The 26,512-nt window shown below is 31.7% G+C and overlaps 1 protein-coding gene across 2 annotated transcripts in view; it reads left to right on the top strand.

The window, feature by feature from the left end:
* LOC127723890 (uncharacterized) overlaps positions 1–25,151 on the top strand; it is a 31,622-nt gene extending 6,471 nt beyond the window's left edge. Inside the window, exons 2-3 of one of the 2 annotated variants that reach the window (XM_052230617.1) lie at positions 19,857–22,514; positions 24,849–25,151. In XM_052230617.1, the coding sequence (XP_052086577.1) occupies positions 19,866–21,023 (1,158 nt within the window). In that variant the 5' untranslated portion in view covers positions 19,857–19,865 and the 3' untranslated portion in view covers positions 21,024–22,514; positions 24,849–25,151. Of the gene's footprint in view, positions 1–19,544; positions 22,515–24,848 lie in introns of those variants that run through there. The other variant, XM_052230609.1, reaches the window with a different exon arrangement.
* The last annotated feature ends 1,361 nt before the right edge of the window (positions 25,152–26,512 follow it).

Raw genomic sequence — 26,512 nt, 5'->3', positions numbered from 1 at the left:
GGTAGCGCCTAAATTTTAATTCTTAGGAGGTCCAGATATGAAGGTAAGGGTAGTATAGAATTTTAGTATAAGTTTAAACTCTTAGAAGTTCAGGGCATATAAATGTTGAAAATAATCCGCACAGCCCTATATTTTGACCTTTGAATAAAATAGTAGTGCATATAAACTTTCCGTTCTGGGATATTATTTTTCATGAAACTTCATAGTAAACGTGTCACAGTTTAAGCCGCAAAGGGAGTTCCTATGGGAAATTGCATTGTCTATATTTACAGAATTGCAACCTATATAGGGTTAAAAAATAGAACATACAGAATTTCACAAAATCTGGTTTATCGCAGAGATTTTAAAGAATTTAACTCAAATATGAAGTTTTATAAATATTTCATGAAGATTGAGAAAATCCTGAGCCTTAGCTCTGATGACTCAGCATAAATTCACAGTTTACAGTATGCATGGTGTACTTAAATCCCTGAATTCAGAATAAATTCATGATATATGCCTATTTGTGATTTAAATTGTTTAGAAGTGCTTACATTTACTCTTCGCAGTCATTGCAACTCATTGATCCATCCTAAATAATTTTGTTGTGTTATTTTTGTCCTGTCAATAACCCAAAAGTAAGCCATAACACCTAAATGTGTTTTTTTGTGACCGCGGCATTAAAAAGTACAAGCTACATGTAGAATTACAAAAAGACCTCAATAAAACTTACAATAGTGTGTTCTATCCTAAATATATACTAAATATTCCACATTGCTAGAAACAGGGAAAATATTTAGGAAATGTGAGGCCCCAGGGGGCAAAAAACAGAAAAAAAATGCCTAAACTGGGTCATAAAACAGATAATTTAACTTGTAAATGCTATGATTTTATTATTTTCAAGGTCTTTTGTAAACAAAACAATAACTGCTGGAAAGTTATGCAAAAATAAGATGTAAGCAGTCATTTCTATCAAACTTTTAGTGAATTTATGCACCAGACTCATATCTTCCTAAATACAATTTTGCAAATATGGCTTTGTTTAGACACTTCTAGTTCATACATTAACTAACTTATGTTAGTTATATGGTTAAAGATGATACTGTTGTGACAAGAACTCTTAACTGACCATTTGAGACAGAAATTGTGAACTTTCATTGACAAATAGGCATACAGTAAGATGTGGACTGGAGACACAGGCAGGATTGGATACTTTGTATAATCTTGAATGTTGGAATGATTAACTACTAAACAATACATTTATAGTATTCTAAAATGCTTTCAATTTGTTATCAGAATAGTTTCAAACATGTTTTAGACATTTCATGTCAGAAAACATGCACATAGGGTAAGCTGGCAATGATTAAAGTCCTGTTTTCAAATTCTTTAAAAAATTGAAACAGGGGTAGGGGTATAAAATGTACTGTAAAAGGGAACTTAGAGTATGTGCAGTGATTTCTTCAAAGCTATAATTCTGATAAATAAGTAATGTTGTGAGAAAAAGTGTTTTTAGAAGGTTTTCTATTTGAATAAATGTTTGTATAGGTTGCACTTTGTAAATACAGCTGTTTCTCAAACCACGCCTCTTTTGGGGAGATATATAATATTCATAGATATGTTGATTTGTTGATGTACTGGTTCCCATTTATGATCTCTGTGTTTCATCTCATAGAGACATCACTTTGGAATGTAACCAGTATAGAAAAACATGGTAGCGCCTAAATTTTAATTCTTAGGAGGTCCAGATATGAAGGTAAGGGTAGTATAGAATTTTAGTATAAGTTTAAACTCTTAGAAGTTCAGGGCATATAAATGTTGAAAATAATCCGCACAGCCCTATATTTTGACCTTTGAATAAAATAGTAGTGCATATAAACTTTCCGTTCTGGGATATTATTTTTCATGAAACTTCATAGTAAACGTGTCACAGTTTAAGCCGCAAAGGGAGTTCCTATGGGAAATTGCATTGTCTATATTTACAGAATTGCAACCTATATAGGGTTAAAAAATAGAACATACAGAATTTCACAAAATCTGGTTTATCGCAGAGATTTTAAAGAATTTAACTCAAATATGAAGTTTTATAAATATTTCATGAAGATTGAGAAAATCCTGAGCCTTAGCTCTGATGACTCAGCATAAATTCACAGTTTACAGTATGCATGGTGTACTTAAATCCCTGAATTCAGAATAAATTCATGATATATGCCTATTTGTGATTTAAATTGTTTAGAAGTGCTTACATTTACTCTTCGCAGTCATTGCAACTCATTGATCCATCCTAAATAATTTTGTTGTGTTATTTTTGTCCTGTCAATAACCCAAAAGTAAGCCATAACACCTAAATGTGTTTTTTTGTGACCGCGGCATTAAAAAGTACAAGCTACATGTAGAATTACAAAAAGACCTCAATAAAACTTACAATAGTGTGTTCTATCCTAAATATATACTAAATATTCCACATTGCTAGAAACAGGGAAAATATTTAGGAAATGTGAGGCCCCAGGGGGCAAAAAACAGAAAAAAAATGCCTAAACTGGGTCATAAAACAGATAATTTAACTTGTAAATGCTATGATTTTATTATTTTCAAGGTCTTTTGTAAACAAAACAATAACTGCTGGAAAGTTATGCAAAAATAAGATGTAAGCAGTCATTTCTATCAAACTTTTAGTGAATTTATGCACCAGACTCATATCTTCCTAAATACAATTTTGCAAATATGGCTTTGTTTAGACACTTCTAGTTCATACATTAACTAACTTATGTTAGTTATATGGTTAAAGATGATACTGTTGTGACAAGAACTCTTAACTGACCATTTGAGACAGAAATTGTGAACTTTCATTGACAAATAGGCATACAGTAAGATGTGGACTGGAGACACAGGCAGGATTGGATACTTTGTATAATCTTGAATGTTGGAATGATTAACTACTAAACAATACATTTATAGTATTCTAAAATGCTTTCAATTTGTTATCAGAATAGTTTCAAACATGTTTTAGACATTTCATGTCAGAAAACATGCACATAGGGTAAGCTGGCAATGATTAAAGTCCTGTTTTCAAATTCTTTAAAAAATTGAAACAGGGGTAGGGGTATAAAATGTACTGTAAAAGGGAACTTAGAGTATGTGCAGTGATTTCTTCAAAGCTATAATTCTGATAAATAAGTAATGTTGTGAGAAAAAGTGTTTTTAGAAGGTTTTCAATTTGAATAAATGTTTGTATAGGTTGCACTTTGTAAATACAGCTGTTTCTCAAACCACGCCTCTTTTGGGGAGATATATAATATTCATAGATATGTTGATTTGTTGATGTACTGGTTCCCATTTATGATCTCTGTGTTTCATCTCATAGAGACATCACTTTGGAATGTAACCAGTATAGAAAAACATGGTAGCGCCTAAATTTTAATTCTTAGGAGGTCCAGATATGAAGGTAAGGGTAGTATAGAATTTTAGTATAAGTTTAAACTCTTAGAAGTTCAGGGCATATAAATGTTGAAAATAATCCGCACAGCCCTATATTTTGACCTTTGAATAAAATAGTAGTGCATATAAACTTTCCGTTCTGGGATATTATTTTTCATGAAACTTCATAGTAAACGTGTCACAGTTTAAGCCGCAAAGGGAGTTCCTATGGGAAATTGCATTGTCTATATTTACAGAATTGCAACCTATATAGGGTTAAAAAATAGAACATACAGAATTTCACAAAATCTGGTTTATCGCAGAGATTTTAAAGAATTTAACTCAAATATGAAGTTTTATAAATATTTCATGAAGATTGAGAAAATCCTGAGCTTTAACTCTGATGACTCAGCATAAATTCACAGTTTACAGTATGCATGGTGTACTTAAATCCCTGAATTCAGAATAAATTCATGATATATGCCTATTTGTGATTTAAATTGTTTAGAAGTGCTTACATTTACTCTTCGCAGTCATTGCAACTCATTGATCCATCCTAAATAATTTTGTTGTGTTATTTTTGTCCTGTCAATAACCCAAAAGTAAGCCATAACACCTAAATGTGTTTTTTTGTGACCGCGGCATTAAAAAGTACAAGCTACATGTAGAATTACAAAAAGACCTCAATAAAACTTACAATAGTGTGTTCTATCCTAAATATATACTAAATATTCCACATTGCTAGAAACAGGGAAAATATTTAGGAAATGTGAGGCCCCAGGGGGCAAAAAACAGAAAAAAAATGCCTAAACTGGGTCATAAAACAGATAATTTAACTTGTAAATGCTATGATTTTATTATTTTCAAGGTCTTTTGTAAACAAAACAATAACTGCTGGAAAGTTATGCAAAAATAAGATGTAAGCAGTCATTTCTATCAAACTTTTAGTGAATTTATGCACCAGACTCATATCTTCCTAAATACAATTTTGCAAATATGGCTTTGTTTAGACACTTCTAGTTCATACATTAACTAACTTATGTTAGTTATATGGTTAAAGATGATACTGTTGTGACAAGAACTCTTAACTGACCATTTGAGACAGAAATTGTGAACTTTCATTGACAAATAGGCATACAGTAAGATGTGGACTGGAGACACAGGCAGGATTGGATACTTTGTATAATCTTGAATGTTGGAATGATTAACTACTAAACAATACATTTATAGTATTCTAAAATGCTTTCAATTTGTTATCAGAATAGTTTCAAACATGTTTTAGACATTTCATGTCAGAAAACATGCACATAGGGTAAGCTGGCAATGATTAAAGTCCTGTTTTCAAATTCTTTAAAAAATTTAAACAGGGGTAGGGGTATAAAATGTACTGTAAAAGGGAACTTAGAGTATGTGCAGTGATTTCTTCAAAGCTATAATTCTGATAAATAAGTAATGTTGTGAGAAAAAGTGTTTTTAGAAGGTTTTCAATTTGAATAAATGTTTGTATAGGTTGCACTTTGTAAATACAGCTGTTTCTCAAACCACGCCTCTTTTGGGGAGATATATAATATTCATAGATATGTTGATTTGTTGATGTACTGGTTCCCATTTATGATCTCTGTGTTTCATCTCATAGAGACATCACTTTGGAATGTAACCAGTATAGAAAAACATGGTAGCGCCTAAATTTTAATTCTTAGGAGGTCCAGATATGAAGGTAAGGGTAGTATAGAATTTTAGTATAAGTTTAAACTCTTAGAAGTTCAGGGCATATAAATGTTGAAAATAATCCGCACAGCCCTATATTTTGACCTTTGAATAAAATAGTAGTGCATATAAACTTTCCGTTCTGGGATATTATTTTTCATGAAACTTCATAGTAAACGTGTCACAGTTTAAGCCGCAAAGGGAGTTCCTATGGGAAATTGCATTGTCTATATTTACAGAATTGCAACCTATATAGGGTTAAAAAATAGAACATACAGAATTTCACAAAATCTGGTTTATCGCAGAGATTTTAAAGAATTTAACTCAAATATGAAGTTTTATAAATATTTCATGAAGATTGAGAAAATCCTGAGCCTTAACTCTGATGACTCAGCATAAATTCACAGTTTACAGTATGCATGGTGTACTTAAATCCCTGAATTCAGAATAAATTCATGATATATGCCTATTTGTGATTTAAATTGTTTAGAAGTGCTTACATTTACTCTTCGCAGTCATTGCAACTCATTGATCCATCCTAAATAATTTTGTTGTGTTATTTTTGTCCTGTCAATAACCCAAAAGTAAGCCATAACACCTAAATGTGTTTTTTTGTGACCGCGGCATTAAAAAGTACAAGCTACATGTAGAATTACAAAAAGACCTCAATAAAACTTACAATAGTGTGTTCTATCCTAAATATATACTAAATATTCCACATTGCTAGAAACAGGGAAAATATTTAGGAAATGTGAGGCCCCAGGGGGCAAAAAACAGAAAAAAAATGCCTAAACTGGGTCATAAAACAGATAATTTAACTTGTAAATGCTATGATTTTATTATTTTCAAGGTCTTTTGTAAACAAAACAATAACTGCTGGAAAGTTATGCAAAAATAAGATGTAAGCAGTCATTTCTATCAAACTTTTAGTGAATTTATGCACCAGACTCATATCTTCCTAAATACAATTTTGCAAATATGGCTTTGTTTAGACACTTCTAGTTCATACATTAACTAACTTATGTTAGTTATATGGTTAAAGATGATACTGTTGTGACAAGAACTCTTAACTGACCATTTGAGACAGAAATTGTGAACTTTCATTGACAAATAGGCATACAGTAAGATGTGGACTGGAGACACAGGCAGGATTGGATACTTTGTATAATCTTGAATGTTGGAATGATTAACTACTAAACAATACATTTATAGTATTCTAAAATGCTTTCAATTTGTTATCAGAATAGTTTCAAACATGTTTTAGACATTTCATGTCAGAAAACATGCACATAGGGTAAGCTGGCAATGATTAAAGTCCTGTTTTCAAATTCTTTAAAAAATTGAAACAGGGGTAGGGGTATAAAATGTACTGTAAAAGGGAACTTAGAGTATGTGCAGTGATTTCTTCAAAGCTATAATTCTGATAAATAAGTAATGTTGTGAGAAAAAGTGTTTTTAGAAGGTTTTCTATTTGAATAAATGTTTGTATAGGTTGCACTTTGTAAATACAGCTGTTTCTCAAACCACGCCTCTTTTGGGGAGATATATAATATTCATAGATATGTTGATTTGTTGATGTACTGGTTCCCATTTATGATCTCTGTGTTTCATCTCACAGAGACATCACTTTGGAATGTAACCAGTATAGAAAAACATGGTAGCGCCTAAATTTTAATTCTTAGGAGGTCCAGATATGAAGGTAAGGGTAGTATAGAATTTTAGTATAAGTTTAAACTCTTAGAAGTTCAGGGCATATAAATGTTGAAAATAATCCGCACAGCCCTATATTTTGACCTTTGAATAAAATAGTAGTGCATATAAACTTTCCGTTCTGGGATATTATTTTTCATGAAACTTCATAGTAAACGTGTCACAGTTTAAGCCGCAAAGGGAGTTCCTATGGGAAATTGCATTGTCTATATTTACAGAATTGCAACCTATATAGGGTTAAAAATAGAACATACAGAATTTCACAAAATCTGGTTTATCGCAGAGATTTTAAAGAATTTAACTCAAATATGAAGTTTTATAAATATTTCATGAAGATTGAGAAAATCCTGAGCCTTAACTCTGATGACTCAGCATAAATTCACAGTTTACAGTATGCATGGTGTACTTAAATCCCTGAATTCAGAATAAATTCATGATATATGCCTATTTGTGATTTAAATTGTTTAGAAGTGCTTACATTTACTCTTCGCAGTCATTGCAACTCATTGATCCATCCTAAATAATTTTGTTGTGTTATTTTTGTCCTGTCAATAACCCAAAAGTAAGCCATAACACCTAAATGTGTTTTTTTGTGACCGCGGCATTAAAAAGTACAAGCTACATGTAGAATTACAAAAAGACCTCAATAAAACTAACAATAGTGTGTTCTATCCTAAATATATACTAAATATTCCACATTGCTAGAAACAGGGAAAATATTTAGGAAATGTGAGGCCCCAGGGGGCAAAAAACAGAAAAAAAATGCCTAAACTGGGTCATAAAACAGATAATTTAACTTGTAAATGCTATGATTTTATTATTTTCAAGGTCTTTTGTAAACAAAACAATAACTGCTGGAAAGTTATGCAAAAATAAGATGTAAGCAGTCATTTCTATCAAACTTTTAGTGAATTTATGCACCAGACTCATATCTTCCTAAATACAATTTTGCAAATATGGCTTTGTTTAGACACTTCTAGTTCATACATTAACTAACTTATGTTAGTTATATGGTTAAAGATGATACTGTTGTGACAAGAACTCTTAACTGACCATTTGAGACAGAAATTGTGAACTTTCATTGACAAATAGGCATACAGTAAGATGTGGACTGGAGACACAGGCAGGATTGGATACTTTGTATAATCTTGAATGTTGGAATGATTAACTACTAAACAATACATTTATAGTATTCTAAAATGCTTTCAATTTGTTATCAGAATAGTTTCAAACATGTTTTAGACATTTCATGTCAGAAAACATGCACATAGGGTAAGCTGGCAATGATTAAAGTCCTGTTTTCAAATTCTTTAAAAAATTGAAACAGGGGTAGGGGTATAAAATGTACTGTAAAAGGGAACTTAGAGTATGTGCAGTGATTTCTTCAAAGCTATAATTCTGATAAATAAGTAATGTTGTGAGAAAAAGTGTTTTTAGAAGGTTTTCTATTTGAATAAATGTTTGTATAGGTTGCACTTTGTAAATACAGCTGTTTCTCAAACCACGCCTCTTTTGGGGAGATATATAATATTCATAGATATGTTGATTTGTTGATGTACTGGTTCCCATTTATGATCTCTGTGTTTCATCTCATAGAGACATCACTTTGGAATGTAACCAGTATAGAAAAACATGGTAGCGCCTAAATTTTAATTCTTAGGAGGTCCAGATATGAAGGTAAGGGTAGTATAGAATTTTAGTATAAGTTTAAACTCTTAGAAGTTCAGGGCATATAAATGTTGAAAATAATCCGCACAGCCCTATATTTTGACCTTTGAATAAAATAGTAGTGCATATAAACTTTCCGTTCTGGGATATTATTTTTCACGAAACTTCATAGTTTAAGCCGCAAAGGGAGTTCCTATGGGAAATTGCATTGTCTATATTTACAGAATTGCAACCTATAAGGTTTTATAAAATAAATAAATTCAATTTATGAACTTTGAATGTCCCCTTGGTACCTTCCGTCTTTTTTATACATCAACCCATCATCAGAACACATTGAAATACGTCTTCAATTGTTATTCTTCAAGATATTATGCAGGTTAAAAGTCTCAAAAGTTAAACCTAAACGTATTTGGGACACTATAATGTTTTTTTTCTGAAAAGAACAATTATCCCAGAATGACATGAATGTCCGCCTCAGTGAAAAACGATTACTACTAGACCGGCTGTAAATATGATTCAAGTATCAATTTCGAACAGAAATACTTGGCAATATTTCAATAGTTGATTGATGACTCAAAATACATTCTCGCCCATTATTCTGATCCTAATATCTCAAATATTTAAACAGAAAGTTTAAATACGCAGCCATGTCCAGGCAGGATGGGGACGTTAAATTCCGATGCTTGAGTATAAAAAGTGTCAAGATCGCTATATTTAAAAAAAAAACGCTTTGAGGGTGACCCGTTGCAAGGAAAAATTCATCCCCCAATTCTAGGTTCCTTCAGTTTTTCATTGGCAGTCTAAATATCTCCCCTCCACTTCATCCTAGTAGACCCACTGATGCAGATGCTGTTAATGATATGACATTTATTGTTGATTGTTCTTGTTCTTAATGAACATGAACTATTTGTAACAGGTCGTTAAGGAAACAATGAATCAATTAATGTGACTTATGAATTGAAATATATAAGAAGACGTCACCATTTACTGCACACCTAACTACACGTTTGCCCATTCTTCTGGCCTCATGTCAAATGATAAAATTCCGAAATTTCAAAAATACAAAATGTACACATGCCCTTAAGAAATTGGCCAATCGATATAATAAACCAAAATGCTTTGTGAGCTACTACGAGTTTACTATCACTTGTGAATACGTACAATTTGGTTTAAAAGTGAAATTTTGTATTGCATGTCGGAATCTAATGTTCATTTTTTATCAACTTATGTAATACACGTACATGTAATGTACAACAATGTATATAGCACAATTTTCAATTTGCATGTTCAGATTTAAGAAAAATATTGTTCACCGGCTTCAGCATTCGACTTTGTGTTCATCTGTGCCATAGTTTGAATAATTTGTAACAGATTAAGTGTTATAAAACATAAATTGATTAGGGCTAACCAATTTACAACTAGTTTAAACTTAGTGTTTAAGGGAACTCAATACGTTTTTTGTTACATGTAATAGTAAAAATGTAGGTAATTGTATGTGTTGAGGATCTCTAATTCATTGGGAATTAAAATAAAATTTATATAATAAAAGAATGGAATATAAAGGTTTCTATAATTCTATTAATGGAATAATCATCTATTCATTTTGAAGATATACCAGTGTCATTCCCATGAACAATATACAACATATGATCAAAATATTAACTGATATTTCAAATAGATTCCTTCAGAAACATTGACATACTAGCTATCATGACTACAGCACTACTGAAACACATATTTCATAAAAACTGACTTGTGTAAAATATCAAGTTTTAATGTTCACTATGATTGTCTCAAATGCCATACACTAACTAATATGTAGAAGATATAATGCTGCATCTGTCTACTTAACTGGTGTCATGTTCTTATCCTGGAGTCTTTGGTTTAGGACAGCTAGCCTGTTGTCATTTTCAATGTACTTTCTTTTGCGTTGACGACGTTTGTCTTCTGCTGAGTACTGGACTATTCTTAACGCAATAGCTGCTTTCTGTTTCTTCAGTCGTTTTATCTAGTTGAAGAGGTTTGGGTGTGGATGCTATACATGATTATTTAGTTTATAAAGCCACCCCCTAAGTGATTGTTTATTCTGGGGCCTACTATTTAGTGATGATTCCAGAGGTGTCAGTTACACTCAACCAAGTGACATAGTCGGTAAAGTAACTCTAAAGTATTCATGTCAGTGTTAGTTTCTTCTGTTTCTTCTAATGCATTCGACCAAACATTCTCTAATGCTACATTGATACAGTGGGAGCAATGCTGCATGTATAACCAATCTGTTGATGTAATTGTTGTTCTTATGGGCTTGAAGACCAGTGTCATGTGCCTTTCTCCATATACATTTAGTATAATGAAAAAAGCAACCTTTGCCAGTAATACCAGGAAATACTTCATAAGCTGCGTTACGTACTACAACTTCACAATCAAAAAGATAGTAGGTGGTTGTAGTTTTAGATCAAAGCGTTGGCATGCTTGTTTCAGTAGTGTCAGGAACCCTGTGTAGAAGGCTTTTATCAGGAAGTAATGCGTAAGCCATTGGTAATAAACTGAATATCTAACTGTGCATTTGCCATTCTTACTTGTGAATAATGGATTTCCGAATTACAAATTAGCGACAGAAAATTTATCAATAAAATCACAACTGAAGTTAATAAATAAAAAGAAACACTAAGTACTTTGTCTCAAGTAAAACTAAGTAAATAAAGGCCACACTTTCCCCACTGGAAAGCCACCGTCTATATATGTTAAGAAAAAGATAATTTTATTTGATAGTCATTTTAAATTTCATATTTCAAAAATGATTTGATTTAAATTGATTTATTTTGTGTTAAAGTTTGTTATGTTAGTATATAGTGTTGCATGTTTATTGTATGTTTCATATCAAGTATAACAAAATAATTAACAAAAGTTATCATCAAAGTTCACAAATAAAATAGCTTTTTAAGTTTATCTTTTTCCACAAGTATTACGTTTTCTGTTTTATAACTTTTGTCCATTTGTTTATTATTAATTTAGTATTTACTTCATCAAAATTTTGCAAGTATCAAGTATTTTATTTTATAATCTTTGTTTTTGTTTTGTTTTTTTAATTAAATTCATTTTTACTAGAACACAATTTTGCAAATACTTATTTTTTTTTTTATTAATCTTTAAAATACTGACTGTATTTTACCTATTATTAATTAATGATTGTTATAGCAACACCTATTGTATTTTGTTTGTAGGCAGAAGATGAATAAATATAAATTTATCAAATGTTGGCATAGGTTGAAATTTCAAATTTAGGTATAAAAATGTATGAAAAAATGTTGGCATAGGTTGAATAATTTGTAACAGATAATGTGTTATAAAAAAAAATAATTGATTAGTCTTATCAATTTTTAAGGTTCCACTTAAGTCAAATTATAGGACACTTCATAAACATGTAAACTGTGCCTGTATTTTTCAACCTATAATGAGTAAAGTCCTAAACTATGAGAACATATGTTCATTTAAACATACTTAACATATACACACTGTGTAAATTGTAAATAAACTTGAAATTGTTATGCTGTGGCCAAACTGGTTCTTGGGGTGAACACTAAATTTTCAAAAAAATCTGAAGGCCTGCGAGACGACTTAATTTGCTTAAAATTGGTATGGACGAATACTGTTACATGTAATGCAGGGCAAGCTCATGTTGATTTGTAACATACATATGTTTTAATGGCATATTTGTCCAATTTCTGTATTGCACCTTCGATATTTGTTCACCTAGATACATGAAATTAACTGAAACTCGAAAATCAATACATTTTCTGAAAAATCAACATGAGCTTGCTCTGCATTAGAAATAACAGTATACGTCCATACCAATTTTAAACAAATTAAGTCGTCTCGCAAGCATCCAGATTTTTTAGAAAATTTAGTGTTCACCCCAAGAACCGGTTTGGCCACAACATAACAATTTCAAGTTTATTTACAATTTACACAGTGTGTATATGTTAAGTATGTTTAAATGAACATATGTTCTCATAGTTTAGGACTTTACTCATTATAGGTTGAAAAATACAGGCAAAGTTTAGATGTTTATGAAGTGTCCTATATTTTGACTTTAGTGGAACCTTAACAAGTGTAATATAGGTTGAATATATATTTATCAAATCTTAGCATAGGTTGAAGACACCTATAATTTGAGTATTATATAAACAAACTGTAATAATGGCGGGAACATTGATATGCTAAATTATGCATACCTTAATGAGGTAGTGTACCCGACTTGCTGAACTCTCACGAAATCCGTCTGTGTCAATGAACCTGTCCTTAGGAAAAATATAACAATTCCTTCGGCACAATGTACACATATATTATATGTGCAAAAGTGCAACAATCGAGACCAGAAATTTAAAATACCTTATAATATGTTTTGTAAATAGGAAAATCTAATAACGAGTAATTCTTCTTGTTAAAGTATTTCGTTTTCGTGTTTATATCGAGAAACATTTATTTTTTCAAATCTTTGGCTGATGACGACTAACAGTCCAGTCCATCTATGTAGAAAAAGCTTAAACATCAATAAAAACGCAACTACTTGAGTGTTTTTTGTGTCTAGGATGCTATTAGATTTGATATACTAAAATTCTACCAAGTCGATAGTGGTTGAAATTAATGAGTCTTGTTTAAAATCCTTATTTTTGTTAATAAAAATAAAATCACTGAAAACTGTGAATTTAATTATATATGTTATTAATGAAATACCATCTTTTATTACACTATAATAACTTTATTTAAAATTACAAACATGATAGAATAAGGAAAATGACTAAATTACATAACCAGAAATTAAAATTCTCCGAAAATAGGAAACCGGAAAATTTGTCGAATCATGTACATCATTGTGTACTTCTATTTTGAACCTAAATCAACATGATTGTTTACGGAAACTGACTAAATTTCATGACCAGGATTACTATTGTAAGTAAAACAAAACTAAGATTTTTATCATGAAATCTTTGTAAACAGGAAAACGAAAAATTTATCAAATGTAATGCAAATGAAGATTTTTTTTGTCAATATTTTCCAAAATATATACTGTATAAGTTGAAACATTGAAAATATCTGGTGAAAACAGTAATTATGATATATGTTTTATTTAAATAGTTTCCTCATTTAACAAAAGTCATCCAAACCTGGAAAAGTCAATAAAATTTATATCCATCAAACCCTGTTGATACAGAATTATTTGAGTTATTGGAACTGTATAAGTTTGGGTATTACGCAGATTGTAGTACTAACAGTAACGGTACCAATTTTACTGCACCAGATGCGCAGTTCGACAATAAATGTCTTTCGTGATGCCCGAGGCCAAAATACTCGAAAATCCAAATCTTTCAGCTGGTAGATTCAGATACAAGGGATTGCTTAATATCCTTAAGATAAAATGGGCAATGATTATTAATGTGTATGTAAATAAAGATATTTTCAATAATCAATTTATAAAAAGTGATATTGATAAAGCTAATTATTTTAACGATTATTTTGCCGAAAACTTTTCTTTTGATGGTTCAAATACTATATTACCAACACTAGAATATGATGATATTCATAAACTCGAGGAATTGATTATTAGTGGAAAGGATGGTGAAGAATACATAAATAATGTTCTCCCAGATTAAAGTGTCAATCGTCCTGATTGACACCCGACGGATTTAGTGTAAAAACTTCATAAACAGTCTTAGAAACTCATGATCTCTTGCAATGTAAAAGTAAAGGTACATATACTGACAAAATGTAGGATCATACGCTTTCATACATGATAGCCAAAACAAAATCAATGTTAGTACCGATAAAAACAATATTTAAAGATAATACAACGGGTTTTAATTGATAGCCTTTAAAGCAGCATTAGCTACGAATTAGATAAGAAATGAAAAACATTTATAAAAGCGGAACTTAGAAATGTTACCTTGCTATTAGCAGTCAGTTTGGTTACATTTCATCAAAATTAGTTAAAAATATTGAAGATGCATTTTTGGGTTGGAAGTCAATTATTAAACCTCATTTACATCTGTACTTATGCAACCTTTAGTTTTATTTTTAGTGGAAAAAAGTGAAACACGAGGAATTACAATTTTTTTTTACTTATCCAATCCACAAAACCAGAATCAAAACCGATGACGAGAGAGTAATAGAAAAGTTACTCTTCTTATGAAAAAGTAGGCAAAATCAACAGTAAAGAATTGTAACGATACTGATTATAAGTTATTTCTAAACAACACTCGTACATTTAAAAAAACAATATGTTAAACTGTGTTATTAGAAATATACATGCAAATACATGATGTTTCATTTTCATTATTTATAGAGATAATTGTATTATTGCATTATATTGGTTATCCAGGAAGTTATTCGCATAGCAACATTTTAAACCTATTTTACACAAAGCTCCTACAGCCTGCTTTACTCACCGTTTGCTGTATAATGAGGGAAATGATAGTCAAATAGCCAATCTTCTCAAAAAGAAACACACGATTCTTCTGAGAAAACGTTTTGATGTGTACAGGTTATGTCAGCGAACAGCTGGTTGAAAGACATGTTTTATCGTTGAAGGTGATTTTGACGGAATTGTTGCAACATTATAAAATTATTTGTATATTATAATAAAGACCGGTGCAGTTTTCTAAAATGAAATGACAGTGGTGATTTCTTTCTTGTAATTTATGTCTATAAAAATAATAATCATCAACTACCGCTACCAGACATAACGGGAGATAATAAACCTGCTCAAATTTCGGAACTTAATCTAACTTGGGTTAGGTCGCGAAACTGGTTATTGACGAATGTGATCTACCGAATTAGACTTATTACCGTATTCGTATTGACATGAGTAACACGACGGGTGTCACATGTAGAGCAGGATTAGCTGACCATTCCGGAGCACCTGATATGGTCTCGGTGTTTGGTTGGGTTTGTGTTGCTCTGTCGTTATTTTTCTATGTTGTGTTTCGTATACTGTTGTTTGTCTTTTCGACTTTTTTTGCTTTTTTGTCATTCCATGTCAGTTTGTTTTCGACTGATGAGTTTGAATATCCTTTTGGTATCTTTTGCCTCTCTTTTCCAACATAGTGGCATTACTCGACATAATTAATCTTTCTGAACTTATCTTGGCCTTATGCATTGAAGAATGACGGAGGGGATTCTATGCTGCATGCATTGTTTGCACGATATAGATTTTATTTTAAAATTTATCCGATCTAAAATTTTTAATCTTTGCATTTTTTATTGTTATATATATTTTTAAAAACTGAAAACAACACGTTATTAATCACATGCTTCCGAAGCGTTTTTCTGGATTTACCTTCATCAGGAACGCTAACAGCCGAATATTTGGAAGCCAAGGATGTATACAAACGAAATAGTTGAAGAGCTATATAGCCAAAAGAACATAAAAACCAAATCTATCAAAGGTCAACTTTGCCAGAGGGAGTTGAAACCTTAGGTTCTTTATAATTTCACAATTTATAAACGGACAATTTTAGAAAGGTTTGTTACAAATCATTTCATACCGAAGTAATGGCAACTGAGCTGATGATACCATCGGGGACGTATAGTCCACCAGCAGAGGTATCGAGTCAGTGCTGCAAAAATGAAAACAACACGTTATTAATGTTATGCGCCCAAAGCGCTTTTCTGGATTTACCTTCAAAAGGTGAATTTCTAAAAAAAAAAAAAAAAATTATGAAATCTGAATAGATTCATCTATTCATTCTCATTTGTATTTATAAGTTACAAATTTAAAATAAGAGGTTAACAAGAGCCTGATATCGTTCACCTGGCTGTAATTTCAGTTTCAGGCATTTGACTTATTTGTATATCTTACTTTGCTGAACAATTTTGTCATTTACACAATCTCTCTTTCTATAATAATATTAAAGATAATACATAACCCAAAACTGTAAAATTTCCTAAAAATTAACTATTTCTGGACAGTAACCCAACAATAAGCTGTCCTATTGTCCTGAACATTACCTGACAGGTAGATCTAAACCTGTTTAACACTTTCACCTATGTCAGTTTTGCTCTTACTGCTTTAGTTTTTGAGATGAAAGCCAAAATCTTCATTTGACCCCTATGTTCTATTTTTAAAAACTGCCGCCATGTTTTTAAATGGATTAAATCCCCGAATACCATCTATAAACTAGATACCCTAAGAAACATTCAATTAAAGTTTTGAAGTATTTGGCTGAGTAGTTTCAGAGAAGAAGATTTTTGAAAAAGTAATGAGACTTTTACAAAAAATGTAAAAAAAAAATAACCAAAAACATTAAAATTTAATAAAAAATAAACTATTTCCAACAGTAACCCAACAATGGGATGTCGAACTCGTCTGAAAATTTCATAACAGATAGATCATGACCCATTTATTACTTTAACTCTCTTCAACTTTTGATCTAACTGCTGTAGTTTTTGAGATATAAGCCAAAAACTGCTTTTGTCCCCTATGTTCTATTTTTAGCCATGGCGGCCATGTTTGTTGATGGAACAAAACTTCGGATACAAATTATAAAAGAAATACCCTAAGGAGCATTGAGTTAAAGTTTGGAAGTATTTGGCCCAGTAGTTTCAGAGAAGAAGATTTTTGAAAAAGTAATAGACTAGCACAAAAAAATGTAAAAAATAAACGTTTCGAGGGCAATAACTATTTAAGGAGTCAATTGACTATTTTGATCATTTGACTTATTTATAGATCTTACTCAGCTGAACATTTTTGCTAATTACATTTTTTCTCTATCTATTATGATATTAAAGATAATAACCAAAAACAGTAAAATTTCATTAAAATAAACTATTTCGGACAGTAACCCTACAATGAGTGGTCCAATTGGTCTAAAAATTTCATAGCAGATAGATCTTGACTTATTTATCACTTTAACTCCATGTCACTTTTGCTCTAACTGCTATTTTTTTAGATCTACAAAAAAGTTTATATGACTAATATTGTCAATTGACCCCTTATACTAAACTTTTTTTGTAGATCTTACTTTGCTGAACACTTTTGCTGTTTACAGTTTATCTTTATCTTCAATAATATTCAAGATAATAACCAAAAGCTGCAAAATTTCCTTAAAATTGCCAATTGAGTGGCAGCAACCCAACAATGGGTTGTTCGATTCGTCTGAAAAGTTCAGGGCTGATAGATCTTGACCTATTGAACATGTTTACCCCATGTTAGATTTGTTCTAAATGCTTTTGACCCCAATGTTCTATTTTTAGCCATGGCGGCCATGTTTGTTGATGGATCAAAACTTCGGATACAATTTATAAACTAAATACACTAAGGAACATTCAGTTAAAGTTTGAAGGTATTTGGCCAAGTAGTTTCAGAGGAGAAGATTCTTGAAATAGTTTACGACGACGACGACAGACGACGGACGACGACGGACGTCAAGTGATGGCATAAGCTCACATTGGGCCCTGTGGGCCCCTGTGAGCTAAAAAGGAGTTTCAAATAAGTCCTAATGTTAAAGGTGTACGCAACTTACTTTTTTAGCATAATTCTATTATTTATATCGAGATACTTTTGTATGGGACAGAAAATCTGATCATTAATGCAATTATCAGATATGGGACTTTTTCATTTATCCGTAGAATGTTATCAAGTTAAATGCACAGAATGCATCTTTGAGCGATTCCATTAGAAACTTTGTTATCAAGGATTTCTTTTGCAAAGCCAGAGTTTAAAACGTAATTGCATGTTATTGTTATTTGTATCAAAGTTGTTTTACACTGACATATATTAACCTGGATCAGTAAATATGACAAATATGTCATAGTTATAAAAAAGACGTGTGGATATAATAAATTAAAAATATTAAAATCGTGGCATCTCAGTCATTTTTTTAATCCTTAATCAAATAGTTATCTCGTCCTTAAGATGTATGAACTATCTGCAACTGAACGTTAAATATTCAACAATCAATCAATCAATCAATCAAATACAAACCTGATGCGCGGAAAAACGTTTTAATAACAACATTACAAACACAAGATTCTCTTTTTAATGGGGTCAGGGAAATAAATCGAGCGTTTATTATGTATTCGACATGTAAACAACATTTTTAATGAAGCTCAATGCAACTTCAAGCAGTATTCAACAACATAGAATATATTACAACACTATGTTAAATCACAACAATAAAAGACAAAATTTCAGAAAGATTATAAAATTTTTTGATCTTGTCTTTAAACTGTAATATCGCTAGACAATTTCATCTGAACAAAATCATTGCTCCTTAATAACGACACGTTCATAGAGTTTAAACCGTTTGTGAGATGTTCAGAATCGCGCCATAAATACAAAAAAATACATTGCACATGATGTTTTTCACCTCTTGTTACAGAACATTATTTGATACGGACAAAAATGTCTTTCACACGTATTAAGCATGTAAATTTATGTTTATTTTCCTTTCACCTCCACCCCTCTCCCCTTCCCTCTTATGACATAGTCAAGAAAACGTAATGATACAAAGAGGTAAATCAAAGTTCACTAATCATAGTACAAGAAACAAGTGTTTCGTCTACTCTGAGACTATTATAATACAAATATGGTACCAGGAGTCTCGGGTCTATATAAGTCTTTTCAGTGGCATTCGACTCAAAATAGCTGAAAAGCTAAAGAATTGCGAAGTTAAACATGATAAAAAAAACCAAAATATTCCAAATTATTGTTGCAAATTTGGCTAAGGCCATCTATGTCTTTGGTAGAAAAACCTTAGTGTTTCTAACTATTTTAACATTTTATGAACTGTATATTAACAGATAATAAGCTCATTAATGTTTCATGACAGCGCATTATTACTCTTTACTGGATTGGTGATACCCTCGGGGACGGAACGTCCTTCAGCAATGGCGTCGACCCAATTTAATTTTCATGAATGTGTTTTGATCAAATATGTCCTTTTAACATCGCATTGCCAGATGACGATTATCAGATCATATCTAATATTACTTGTTGACAAGTTTGCTATTTTTATTACAGACGAAAGGAAGGAAATGTAACTATATGTATCTTAAACAGTACAGTTTCCGCCGACATATAATTAATATATATAATTTTATAAAAAAAAAAAAACATTTTTGGACGAGAAGAGAAAGTCTTAAGTCGAAGTTAGAACATTTTCAGTTGATATGCTTTTGTAAAATAGAGTTAAGGTAAAAAAAAAAAATTGTCCGTCAGTGAACCGAATAGAGGACGAGTTTTAAGTGATGCTTTTGTCGGTTTTAGAAACTCTACCTTATCATTGTGATGAAAAAAATAGACACATGAAATAGCATTAATTATATAAACTAGAAACGATCTGTATGCATTACTGTTAGTTTTTTTCCTCTCTTGTTTTAAGGACAGTGGTATGGAATCAATAGATACAAATATTATCAGCAACTATGACAACCAGTTCAAAGAAACAAAAAATGACTGTGATGTTCCAACACTTTTAATACGATGTCAAAACGTTATTGTGTCTAATATTACCATTTCTAAAGCAGTTAGTTTGATTTCATTCGTAAAACAATTTTCACTTGACAGGCTGTCCGATGCAGTATTAGAATGCATATCAGAGAACTTCCAAACTGCAGTTGAAAATGGATTGTTTCATAAATTACCACATAAAGACTTTAAATTTTTGTTGAATAATGAAAAATTGACCGTTTTCAAACATGGAATACCAGTTGAAAATTATGAAGCATGTATCCTTGCTTCATTAGGTAATTATTTGTCTGCTAATAATGTGGAGAACGAAAAATTAGTCGAGGACTTATTAAACGCCATCCGTTTTTCGGATATACCATCAGATATGTTAGAGAGTATGACAAATGAATATACAGTCTTTCATGCTTTTAAGGCACGAATATGCACAACACAACGAACGACAACACAGGTTAGTAGAAAGTATTCTAAATCCGAAAGAACTTTAGTTAGCTATCAAGAGTATGCTTCCATTCCCAAAATGTATTTGGAAAAATATGGATTTGGAATTGTCAGTTGTTTTAATGATTCTGAATTGATTGAAATAAATGACAGACCTCTAACAATCGGAGTATGGATTGTAAAATGGGAAGGTATTGATCTTGTAGGTGGGTTACATATTCATTACCAAAGTGGTAAACATCTAGTTCATGGAACAAAACCTGCAAGACATGATATTGTAAACGAAAAGGAATTCACTCTTTACGAAGAAGAAGTTGTGACTAAGATCAACATATGGCATGGTATGTTTATTGACAGTATTACTTTCTTTACAAATATGCGCCGTAAATTTGGCCCATATGGTGGAGGAGGAGGGCACAGAACCGATTGGGATATACCACCCGGCAAACACGGCTATTTTCATTCGTTTAAGGGCAAGGTAGTTAAGCATAGATATGCTAATTCTGTAGCATATTTACAGTTTAACTGGATTGCTTTTGGGAAAGATGGTTATGGGGAAATTTTGCCCACTGGAGATTTGTTTAGTACTGAAAGAACACATGGGTTAGAAGAAATTGATAGAATAATGGATATAGATTAAAAAACGAACAATGATTATTTTCTCCTTTATCTAGTGTGAAAGCAATTTTGATTACCTTCCATTGAAATTTAAGCTTTTCATAATGCTCTTTAAGTCATGTTGTTGTCTCTTTAACATATTCCCCATTTCCATTCTCAATTTTATTACTCCCCAAGTTGTTAACTTCTTATATTTGTGTAAATTTTCAACATAAAAGTACGACACTGTACGGTGACTACCGAAGCGAACAATTATCAAATGGGAAGAGCAAAAACATATGTGATATAGTGATTGATGGATTGATGAATGTTTTACAGGTCCGATAATAACTACTACTTGCATTATCATGAATTCAACATAAATTGCGATGTGTATATGAATTCTGCTTTTCACTAGAACACAGACCCACTAATATAACTACAAAGGGACCAGTCAGTCTATGCTCTTACTGCTAAACGAAAGAAACAATAAATGTATGACTTCGACCAGACTCCGGATACGAATAAGAATATGGAGAAATACGGGGTCGATCGAAAAATAAGAAAACATTATAACAAATTTCATTTCCTTTGAAATAAGAGTATTTTTATGACTTATATATAGATAAGAACTAGTTCCACTAGTTCTACAACAGTGCATTTTATAATGCATGAGTCAGGAGAATAATTTAGGTGGTTTGACTAGTAGTGGGGTTATAGAACTATATAAAGTTTGGGATTTAAAAGTATCGGAGGTGCTCGCAGTTACCACGATTCGAAGTTTTTAAGATTTGTACATAGTTGCTGTAACGTTTATGATGTCCAATACAGGCTCTGACCATCATGATGTGAGACAAAACAATAACAAGGAAAATACATCATTACTGCTGATGGTGCAGAGTCGTTTTTAACTGTTTTAAACAGCAAAAAAAAACAAAAAAACAAAAACAATTTGGTCGACCTATTCCGAAGCCGTTTTGTACAACCAAGATGTTGTGTTAGAAAGAAATCGTATTCAATTGCTATTCAACACAGAAAGATCTTTTGAGATTTTAAAGATATCGTAACTGATTAATTCTAAGTCATACATGCATGCGTTGGAGGTATTAGCCGAGGAGAAAAACACGTTACCAAAGAGAAATAAAATTCTCAAAATCGGCAATTAACATTAATGGAACACCGTCAACAAATACCTTAATAGTCCTTTGCCTGATGATAAAAAAGGAACAGATAATTTTGCATTCTGCTCTTGCCAGTGCATCTAGAAAATGAATATCTAAAGAAAGTATGACCAGCTTAGCAACAAATCTTAAGAACATGGAAATAAATGCAACGCAAAGAATTTTTCGTGGGATTGGTCAAAACAGTGGATTTTATGGCGATCACAGAACAGCGCCGGAAAATGCGTTTACTGTTATCAACCAAGATATTTCGCCAAAGGTTCTGTTCATTCAATCAAAAGTCAGCACTGCCCCTACGAAACAGGCAAAGAGACAGTAAAGAGCAGACTTCACAAGACAATACAACAAATGAGGTTTAGTATCACTTTGAGTTTATTAACAATTATGAAATTAAGTCTGATGATCAAATCATTTTACAACAGAACCGTGTTCGATACATTTATCAATTAACAGTATGACAGGTCAGCTTTTACGCATGTATCTTCTGTTGAAAAATCAATGGAGGAACCCCCTTTTGTAAAAATCCGTTAACTGTACAAAGTACAAAGTTCAGGTAAAGAATGACTTGAATTACTAGATTAAAGACATGCAAATCAATATGTAGAATTAAACCAAAATCTACATTTGAAGGTGTTAATCAAGAGCTATTTATTGCAAACATACCAGTATCAATTTAATTTGTACATGATTATAATCATTTAGATGTTCACAATTATCCTCAAAAGTTTTTCGTCGGTTAATGGAAATTTGGAAATGAAATTAGATTTTTTACTTTCACAGTTTTGCAGTTCGGGTTATCTTCGGCAGGTTACACTTTTACTTAAGCCGATCAGAGTTTTAATAAAATATTGGAGAGCTAGGATTGTTCCTATAGTGGTTTATTCAAATGACTGGTTGGGAGCTGCAGATAATTCTGATTTGTGAGAATATAGCTCTACAGGTTAAAACTGATTTATAAAAATCTGATTTTGTTGTAAAAGGTAGTACAAGCATATGGACACTAATTCAAAATATGGAATAGCTATGTTTAAATAGGAACTTAGAAGAATGTACTCTACAAATGCATACTACTTACTGAAATGTTGCTTAAGTGTATGGGAAAGTTATTTCTATATTACCTGCATTAGGCCTCATTTATGACAAGGCATTTATACATGACTATCTCTTGTAGAGTTTATTGGGATTCGTTTATATATTTGAATGAAAATATTTTTCACGAACTTAGATTTTGATATTTACATAGTGACAAAATCATGTTATAGTTTTATATTTATTTTCATATTACATATTTTCATAGAAGGCCTGAGAGAATTATTTTTTCTGATGCCAGCGAATATGCAGGTTCTGGTTATATTTTCATATGTTCTTCTCAAATTATGTAGCTCATTTCATGTGAGAAAAGTCAGAGAGAAACAAGAGTTTAATTGGATATAATTAAAAGCAGTAAACAACATTTTGAAATCAGTACATTATCAATTGAGTGGAAAAATTGATTGATTTGTTGGTGTTTAGAGACATCCTGGCACTATTGCTCTATTTCGTGGCGGTCAGTTTTTATTGGTGGAGGAAGCCGGAGTGCCCGGAGAGAACCACCGACCTTCGGTAGGAAAACTGACAACCCTAGTCAATTAAGATTGGAGTCGACCGGTCCTACCACGTGCGGGATTCGAACATATAACCTCAGTGTTGACAGGCTAGTGAAACATTAGTTCAACTACTTTTTCTCTTGGTAAAATTTTATTCAAATATGTACAATAAAAAATTCACTACTTAGACCACTCGGCCAGGGAGGCCCCTGTACAAATTGAACAAAATTACACAGATAATCAGAATGTAACAAACATTATTAGGAAAGGTAGTTTAAAATCAGAGCTTCAGGACATAGTTTAAGATGGTTTTAATATATGTTTAACAAATAATATTTCATTAGAAAAGCCGACGAATTGTGTAAAATCTTTGATTTTGATGATTGGGGTGTTTCAGCAAAATATTTTGATCTTTTATGGGGTTCATTCACTAGTTTTTTATTTGCCGACAGTAAAAGAAGGTTTCTTGGTTTTTCTAAAAGAATTTTACGCCTGGTACATCCGGTGTTGACTCATTTGTATATGATCGGTCAGTATTTAATAACTGGATTTTATTTGAGTAACAGAATTTTCAATCGTAAGCGAATGTGTAAAGCTAAAAGTGGTATCTAAATGGAAATCAACAATGTATTGGCCTATGATTGTGATTCATTTTAGACATGGTTTTAAAATCTTTATGAAAAAAAATTCCGGGAGTAGAGAAATCTAAAATCATTTTTATACAGGTTTCGGATCAGAACACTATTTTTCCAACCAGCATTTAACAGTAACGTTTTAGTTTTGTTTGTTGATTTTCCTTTACTGAGTAATGTAAATGATTATTACTTCAGATACACCTTTATCTGCATGTCACACAGTATTAAATCTTTACTAGGAAACAATTAAGTAGTTTCGGTACACATGTAACATAATATGCAGTAATATGATGAGATTATAAAATATGTGCATGGACTTTCATGAGCTATGTTGCACATTATAACATAAGGAATCCTACATTTTACAATAAGTTGACGTGATAAGTACATATTTTTAGAAGTTTTAGGTTTGACTAAGTAATGATATGTATGAAGTTATTGATTTGATTTTTTTTTCTATTTACAGATTCAATGGAAATAGTTTGAAGATTAGCAATGATTCAAGATTTGCCAACATTGTTACAGCATTATCCATAATCGTGGAAACGTCTAGTTAAAGGACTACTGTTACAAAACATTATTTTGGAAAATATTGAATTTGGTGTTCCGAGAGTCGACTTGAATATTCTCCAGCAACTTCTATCCTTGTTTGTTTGTATATCGGTACTTTGATACGACAAGGTATTAAGTTAACATGTCTGTTCTATAATCAATATTTATTCTATTAAATGGTATCATGACATTAACTTGAATACAATACATATTCTCACATGTTGTTATCTACTTCTTTAGAAGGTGGTCGAAGAATGTTGAGCAAACATATCAAAACAAAAGAGCCGTTTACAACAATTATTTTATAGTTAATTTTTTCTAGATATGGTTCTGAACATAATTTATTCACTTGAATTAAGAGTTAATTCATGTTTACTATGACTTTTAAGATTTGTTGATTTCTTGTGCTACAGTGAGTTAGCTAATTGGAAAAGAAATGATATTGTATTTCATGATGCACATGAGGAAGTCTGTATTGATAAGGGTGAAATAGAAGACGAAACAAAGTTATAATCGCTAGGACGAGAATGAATTATGTCCTGCTAAGTATTACAAAGTAAACTTTTATTAACGAAAAATTATCTGATACAGTCGGATTTAATCACAGATGACGCGCCAACGCTTCGCTTACAGGGACCTGACAACGCTAGTCTACTTTCTGTTCTTATAAATGACATCAAGTATATGTACGTCCATAGTTAGGAAGAAATTTTTCAGCACTGAAAATCATGGAGTACTTGAAATCTTAAAATCCTCTGAACAAAAGTTAAAAATTAGTTTTTTTCAGATCTTTTAAGAAAAACGTTGACAAAGGATCTATGTTTAAATCAGATTGATTCCTTTTAACCATGGCAATACCTACACCTCAGTGACTATATGAATGATACCAAGTAGTTGATACTTTGAAGTTTGACATTCCACTAGCAGCTTAACCAATCTAGTGGTAGAAATTAAGATAACAGCGCGCTTAACACATGTTTTTCAAAATCTGCAATCAGAAATGCTTGAAACCAAGCATTGAGGAGCAACCTTAATAAACATGTCATAGCATCAGCGCTCAAATTGATTGATGTTTAACGCCAATTTCAGCACTCTCGGGTGTATCGTGGCCTCCAGTTTTTATTGAAGTGCCCTGAGAGAACCACCGACACACGGCAGAACAATTGTCCTGGTCAATTAAGATCGGAGTCAAACACATCGGCGGTCATATGAACTAAAACGTAATAAAAAAGTGTTTACTGTCAACTTTCCATAGCTTAAACCTTAGCTTTAGTACAACTAACATGGCAGATTGTGACATTTTGAACTCGCAGGCAATCAGCAGTAGCAAACAGCAAGTGGAATATGAAATAAAATGTAATGAATCGTCGTGAGTCTGAAGCGCTTTCCTGGATTTGCCTTCATCATGAAAGCTCAAACCTTAACACTGAAAGCCAGATTTTTAAATGCGTAGAAATGTTAAAAGCTTAATGGCCGAAAGGGAAAAAGTAAAAATAACAAAATACCGAACTCCAAGGAAAATTCAAATTGGAAAGTTCCTTATCAAATGGCAAAATCAAAGCTCAAACACATCATACG

Source organism: Mytilus californianus, unplaced genomic scaffold, assembly GCF_021869535.1.
Source record: "Mytilus californianus isolate M0D057914Y unplaced genomic scaffold, xbMytCali1.0.p SCAF_1, whole genome shotgun sequence".
Taxonomy (NCBI): Eukaryota; Metazoa; Mollusca; class Bivalvia; order Mytilida; family Mytilidae; genus Mytilus; species Mytilus californianus.
The sequence above is the reverse complement of the archived record's forward strand: the minus strand, read 5'-3'. Positions and strand labels throughout refer to the sequence as shown.